Source organism: Rhinopithecus bieti, unplaced genomic scaffold (genome assembly GCF_001698545.2).
Source record: "Rhinopithecus bieti isolate Rb0 unplaced genomic scaffold, ASM169854v2 scaffold_50015, whole genome shotgun sequence".
Taxonomy (NCBI): Eukaryota; Metazoa; Chordata; class Mammalia; order Primates; family Cercopithecidae; genus Rhinopithecus; species Rhinopithecus bieti.
Genome location: NW_016819821.1, coordinates 181,731 through 189,084, shown reverse-complemented (window position 1 = coordinate 189,084; position 7,354 = coordinate 181,731). Strand labels below are relative to the sequence as shown.

The 7,354-nt window shown below is 50.6% G+C and overlaps 1 protein-coding gene across 3 annotated transcripts in view; it reads left to right on the top strand.

Annotated features, from left to right (window-relative positions):
- The window catches only part of KAZN (kazrin, periplakin interacting protein), a 478,581-nt gene that overhangs the window by 333,461 nt on the left and 137,766 nt on the right, over positions 1-7,354 (top strand). Inside the window, exon 1 of one of the 3 annotated variants that reach the window (XM_017859264.1) lies at positions 7-33. The exons of 1 other annotated variant lie outside the window; for it this stretch is intronic. Coding sequence is in view for 1 of the 2 variants with exons in the window: in XM_017859263.1 (XP_017714752.1) it covers position 206 (1 nt within the window). In the remaining variant the exon portion in view is untranslated. Of the gene's footprint in view, positions 1-6; positions 34-190; positions 207-7,354 lie in introns of those variants that run through there. One more of the 3 variants, XM_017859263.1, reaches the window with a different exon arrangement.

Here is a 7,354-nt window from a genome sequence, read left to right as displayed (position 1 = left end):
GGGTCCGAGCGGATGGCGACTGCAGCCAGCCGGGTAGGTGCGCGCGGGGCGGGGCGGGCGGCGCCGACACAAGCCCCGGAGCCTCCGGGGCTGGGCGCGCGAGGGCGCTCGGAGCCGGGATCGGGAAGTCGCTGGTGGCAAAGTTCTCGCAGCGCGCGGAGCCCCGAGCCCCGGGCGGGTGCAGCGGGAGGCGCGCGGGACGCGGAGTGAGTTCCTTGGCGTGGGGACCGGGGCTCGGGGCTGCACCGGCGGACCAGGGCCGCGCTTGCCGGAGCCCGGCGATCCCGCGGCTCCTGGAGACCCAGCTCCGGGCTGGACCCCGCGTCTGCTGGGGGAAGCGTGGGAAAGGGGCCAGCCCTGCACGAAGTTGGTTCGGCCCCCTGGGACTGCACCTGTGAGCCATCTGGCGGCCCCCGCGGAGTGCCGAGGGGAACCCCCTTCACCGCCGCCCCTCCGAGGTGAAATTGATGCCTTGCATTTGCTAGGAGCGGAGAGGTTGCTGCCTTTCTCATACACTTGAACTCCGAGTAATGCAGAAAGAGAAATTGCAGAGGTGGAGACACAAATGCAGTGATCTAATTGCGTATCGTTGGCTAATCCGCCCCAAGTGGAGAACAGCGTTTTACTGTTAAAGTGTTCCCAGTGGGTGTGCCCGTTCCATCCCACTCAGGCCTGTGCTGTCTCCCTTCCCCCTCCCTCTTCCCCCCAGGTTAGGTCATGGGGATGGGAGACAGGAACCCCTGCGTCCTCTTGACTGGAGTAGGAAGAAACCTTAGAAGACGAAGGGTTTTTCTGAGAAGGGGCTGCCATCATCAGGTCCAAGTTCTGAATACTTTTTCCGGGAAAACGGGAGGGGAGGCACAACATAATTATTCCTTATTCATCGAACACCTATTGTGTTATAGTAATTCACATGCAACATATCCTTAAAATCTTATCACAACCCTGGGAGTGAGGCTGTGTTATCTACATGCAGATAAGAACAGAAAAGACCGGAGGTTAAGCCACTTGCCCAAGTTCCCAGAGTCCTAAATCATGGTGTTGGAATTCTCAGTTTTGTCCGTGGAAATCCAAAGTCTTAGCACCGTAATACCTCTCCCAGGCAGCAAGCTCTCTAGCTGGGGAGCACACGAGCTTATTTCCCTAATAATCATCTCTTTCCTGTAAGAAGAAAGCTAACCACAAGGCTCCCTATTCCTGTTTTTGCCTATGTTAGCCTCCCCAAGAGATGCAATGCCGCCTCTGGGTGTCAGGGCAGAGTCTTCTCTCCTGTGTTGGAGTTTGCCTTTTCCCACCTTCTCAGTTACACATAGCACAGTCCAAGACGGGTTGATGTAAAAAAACAGCATCGATGCGAAGAGGAAGCAGATGGGAGAGTTTGGCCAAGTTGCTTCATCTTTTTGAGACTCAATTTACGCATCTGCCCAGTGGAAATAATAGTACCAACGAAAGATTTGTCATTCCAAAGATGGTGTCTGTAAAACACCTTGCCTCATTCACCATAAATGCTTAATGCGTGTTAGTCCTCAGCTCCTTCTGACATTACATGCTTGCTAGATGACCTGTCAGTGCTCCCATTGACTCAGTTTCCCATCAGATTGTGGCGCTCTCTGCTCCATCTCCACCTTCATGAACTAAGTCAAGATGACTTTTGTCTTGTCTGTAAAATACTTAAGTGATCTGAGGCTGAGTGTTGTGTCAGTGGAAGCTGTTTTCATGTAAACATGTACTATGTTTAGGAGATGGCTAGATGGAGATAGGGCTGTTTACTTTGTGTCTATATAGACTCCATTTGTGTGTTCATAATAATATCCTAATGACACTGTGTAGCCCAGGAATGCCTGTTTCCTAGGTCTAGGGGTGGTTGTTATTCCTGCAGCCCTTATGGTATGTCCGTTTTAAAAGACAGCACATTGGAAATCTCTTTTCCCAGTTTACAGATGACATCACTGCCATGAAACAAGATCAGACCAGCAGCTAAACCAGAAAGTTTGGAGTTTTCTCTAACCTACTACCCTTCACCCTTTCTGGTCTCTGGTTCTTAAAGACCAAATCGAGTTTCTGAGAACTTCCATGATGGCCAGGCATTGAGGACAGCCTGCCATGGAAATGGTTTCTGAAATCATTGGCTGTTACAAGGGACTTTCCTCTAGGAGGGCAATGGGAACTCTGGCTCAAAGCTGCAAGCTGAACTTGTTGCTGAAATAAACATTTCAGCCAGGCTGTGAAGTGGCTGTTCCTCGAATCTCAGCACTTGATCCCAAGTCGAATGTGGTGCTCAGTTTAATGAGCTGAAACAGGTGCCCTGTTGGATGGGAGAGTCTGTGAATTGGCACTTTCAGAGATGTGGGGAAGGGAAAAGATAGAGGGGATGCTGGCTGGCGGGGATGGAGGCCCAAACACCTTGAATTGCTCAGGGAGAATGTCCTGAGATCAGCAGGTGATGGCCCCGTGATGGTGACAGCTCTGGCCTCCAGGGTGCATGACCCAGGGACTGGAGCAGGAGGTGCAGACTTTGGATGTTTACACAATCCTCACCTGCTTCTGCCTCGATCGTATTTTACTCTGAGATGTTCCACAACTCAGTGTCCCTGTTGGCACCAAGGGAATTTCTGAGGGGCGGATCATTCCAGAGCCCCCTCAGAGTGAGCCACGTGCTCTCTGGAGGTTCTTAAGCTGGGAACAGGAATCCGGTTCTTCGATCTTTCATTGTCCATGCATTCGGTCACATTTCTTGAGCATCTGCTCCGGGCCAGGCACTGTTGTAGCTGCCAGGGATATGGCAGCAAAGGAGATGACTGCAGCCCTGGTTTCCATGGAGCTTACATTCTGTGGGAGGAGATTTCCAGTAGACAAATAGGCACAGGATATGTCCAGAGATGGTGTAAGTGCTATGCAGAAAAATAAAGCCGGGGAGGGGTTAGAATGATGGGAGCGGACGCTGCTTAGTTTTTAGGTAGGGTGGACAGAGGAGCATGTTCCAGGATGAAGTGAGGTGTGTAGGTGCTGAGTTTCTAAGGCAAGAGGGTGTTGCTGATCAGCTAAAGGAACTAAGCCATTTTTTTAAAGGTGATGGGAAATTAGTATCTTTGTAGACGAGGCACTCTACACGTCTGTAACTGAAGCATGTGCACTCTAACCCTATTGCTCCATTTGGCATTTCTCTTAACCTGCAGCTCAGAAAGCCACGTGGCCTTATCCTGCCTCTTCATGTCCTCTACTTTTTTAAATTCTGTATTATTTTATTATGATGATCATTTGGGTTCTTATCACTTCTTGCCCCTCCCCTTTACATGAAACCTACGGTTGAGGGGACTGGGGCGCTTGTGTGTCTTTGTCTTTGTGTACTGGCTCCCAGCACTGTACCCTCCCGGAGACCAGTTGTGTCGTGAACTAAACAGGATGCCTTGTCTTCATGAGGCCTCCCAGCAACCCAGTGGGGAAGTGCAATTGCTAACCCCATCCATAGGTGAGGAAACCAGTCCTTAGAACAGTTCAGTAACTGCCCAAGGCCACTCAGCCAGTGGGTGTCCCAACCAGGAATTTATCCCAGACTGTAGACCTCAGCAGTATGGAAAGACTTCATGTTGCTCTTAAGAAAGTAGACCCACATTGTTTCTGGTCTCTTTTTCCTTTAAATTTTATCCTTAAAAAAAAAAAAAAGTTTGTCCTCTCCTTGACATTCCTTGTTTTAAGCAACTCAAGCATTTGCTTATCTTTCTGCTGTTAGCAATTTCAGTGGGAGGTCAGCTCTCCGTGAGCTGTTCTGAAAAGGATTTCTGCTGGTACTGGATGAGATGCAATCTCCACTGCTTGGAATTAAGAATGCTTTTAGGAAGCTGCCCACTAGAACCCATTGGTGGGTTTCGTGTGAGCATACTTCTGCTAGCAGGGCGAGGGCAGGATGGAGGCAATGGAGGGCTTGGTTCTTCTGGACAATCGGGGTGAAAGTCACTGCTGAGATCCATTTCCCTGAGGAGTCTCAACCTGTGGCCCGGCACCCTCCGCCCTCCACCCTGTGTCGTGGTCCAGTGAGATGGACAGAACTTTATCCTTCTGCCAAGGCTGGTGGCACACCATAATGGGTACAGGGCACCAGTTTTGGAATCCAACACACACTGATTTGAATTTGTCAGCTCTGCTCCTTGCTAGCTATATGCCCCTAAGCAAGTTATTTAATGTCCTGAGGCTCAGTTTACCCTTCTGTAAAATGGAAATCATATTACCCACCTCAGAGTTGTTGGAAATTGGACAGGAATCTGTGTGATTAACATCCTTCCCCCTGTGGAGCCTGATTCTGGGTCCATGCCATAAGGAAGGAGGGGGAATTCCTATTCCTCCAGATGCCAAAGGACTTGATGTATATGTGTTTAAAATATATGTAATACTTTTTTTTAATTTTTGAAGCTTGAAATATTGGGATTTGCTCAAACAGGTGACTCCAAAGGGTTGCTAGCTGCTTATTTGGCCTTCTGAGTCATCACGAAATCTCCATAATGGGCACGAAACATCGTTTATGTTCTTTGTAATATTCCAGTTGAGTGAACTGGACAATTTGCCAGGACCCTCCAGCCATTCTGGAGGAAGAAGAGTTTGTTCATTTTTTAATCATCTCAGAAGGAAAATAGCACCCCTGGCTCTGGAGTAACCCTCATCCGTAACACGGCAAGCTGACAAAAATGGAACGTCAGCACATTTGCGCGTAGACAGATTTTAGTCCCAGCAGATAAGCACACCCAACATGTCATTAAAGCCGGCCGAAGCCATCGCCCTGGGGATCCCGTGTTTGTTGTGAGTCACTAAGGGCTGTAAACACTCCAGAGAGACACGCATGGTTATAGTGTGCAGGCGTGGAGTTGTTTTAATGGATTTACTCTCCTTGAGTGCGTCGTACGTTGCGGGTGTCAGATGAGTGCCTTTCAAGAGAGAGGGAAGGTCAGGCTTGCCTCCTGTTCACAAGGACAACCTCTGTCTCCTGTGGGGTGGCCTCTATGAAGGTGGGGACTCCAGGCTTTCTCTCATCTGCTTTTTGGATGCCTTCAGGAGAGGTCAGTTAGAGGATATCAATTGTGGCAATTCCCTGGAGCCCTCATCAAATGGCATTAGCCCATCATGTGCTGCAGTGGCACCCAATTTGGAGGAAATTCAGAGCCAGAAGAGTGTAACAGGTACGCGAGTGCTGCCTGCTGTCCCAGGCCTGAACTGGGTGACGCTGAGTCTGGCCTAAGGAGCAGGGAGCTGTTGGGCTCCAGGTGGGGCCTGTCCTCAGTCTACGTGCTGGACACTGGGGACTGTTTTGGGAAACGCCCTCCACCTGGCACCTGGTGGCTAATCCGCAGGTGCCAGTGATCTCGTCTTTTGTTGCTTCTTGGATTTGGAGGCTGGCTCAGGCTCCCAACTAGTTTGGGCTGTAACTTTATCACAGGCATTGACTGTGTTCACTACCTTTTACTTGTACAGAAGTTTCAGAAAAGCTCTCCTGGGGAATTGGAGAGAAGTAAAAACAACAGCTGCTATTTCCTAGATGCCTTATTCCCTCCCCTCACAGCGCAGCCTCAGCAGCATGTTCCTAACTTTGAAGTTCTGTGTGCCCAGGCAGGGAAGAATGTGGATTTTCATTCAGTTGGGTCCCATTAGTGTGGAAGGGCCAAGCAAGAACCAAGCACCTTGTTCCATGTATTCCTGTTGATCCCCCCATTCCTGTCAGCCAGCTGCCGTTCTCCCCATCTTACAGGTGAAACCACTGAGGCGTGGAGAGGTTATACTGGTTGTGGAAAGTAGCTGTTCCAGGCTGCCATGCTGCCCTCCCAGGACCCTTTCTCCTGCGGTTTCCTTGTCAGCTGACAATTCCCTGGGCTACCAGGCCACAGAGCAGAGGCTGAGCTGCTGAGAGTCATGGGAGTTTTCTCCCTGGCACCTTCGGCTCACTGGCTTCCAATCAGCCAGAGCCAGTTGGGAGGGGGGCCTCTGGGCCCCAGAGTGGTCCTCGGTCTCTGTCAACAGGAGACTCTGCCCCTACCCCTTCACCCTAGCCAGAAGCCAGAGGCAAGCTGGCTCCTGACAGGAGGTCCCCCTGCCACAACCGTTTGGAAACCTAGAATGCAGAACCCTGACAGGGAAACCTCTGCAGGGATGGGGTCAACCCGCTCCCTCTACTAGGTGAGGAAACTGAGGCCCAAGGCTGGGAAGGGACCGTACTCCAGGATGTCACACAGGGAGGCTTCCAGGGTCAGATATGAAACCTTAGAAAAGGCATGGGCTCAGTGCCTCACACCTGTAATCCCAGCACTTTGGGAGGCCGAAGCAGGTGGAGCACTTGAAGTCAGGAGTTCAAGACCAGCCTGGGCAACGTGGTGAAACCCTATCTCTATTAAAAAAAAATACAAAAATGAGCTGGGCTTGGTGGTGCATGCCTGTAGTCCCAGCTACTCGGAATGCTGATACAGGAAATTTAATTGAATCTAGGAGAAGAGACAGAGGTGATAGTGAGCTGAGATCACGCCACTGCACTCCAACCTGGGCAACAGAGCAAGACTCTGTCTTAAAAAAAAAAAAAAGAAAAGAAAAGAAAAGAAAGAAAAGTCATGGGAACGTCTTGGTAGCACTGGAAGTTTTCACCCTTTACTGTCTTCCCGACCTTATTCAACCCATTCAAGGCAGGTCTCAGACTTCGGGGATTGCAGTGGTCTGGGGTGCTTGCTGAGGTATAGATTCTCAGGCTCCCCTCCCCTGCCAGGAATCTGGATTTGTAATTTTGGCATTCCACAGATCAGACATTGAGAACCTCTGCCCTTTGCTTTCCTGGGATTGGGTTAATTTTAGAGTAAGAAACCCAGGAGGGCACATACTCTGGTTTATGCTGTGTTGCCCAGGCTGCAGCACAGGGACAGTTCATGATCAGAGCACACTAGCACCTTTTCACTCCCATCAGTGGCCCGAAGTACACAGTCAGGTAGATGGACATCTAAGTTAAATCTTGCTTTTTTTCCTTTTTGTGCCAACCCCTGTCCGAGCACATGTGTTCCCAGAATCTACTAGAAAGAGGCACGTGCCTTTCTCAGTCTTGTGAACTCACAAGACTGCCCTACAGTGAGAGAGCACATGGAAGCTTTGGTGGCGGCTGTTCAGACACCCTGCTCCCGGCTCCAGGCTGCCCACCAGCACTCCATGTTTCCCATTCGTCCTGAATTCCTGGCTCCTTGAGCCCCGCAGAGGAGCCAAGGCACTGGGCAGGGTGCTAAGGAGATAAAGGACACCAAACCCTTATTATCCTGTGATTCACCTTTAGGCCACATGTGGGGCCTGTTCGTCCATGCTCCCCAGCATGGCCCCCCACCCTCCCCACCCCATCCCC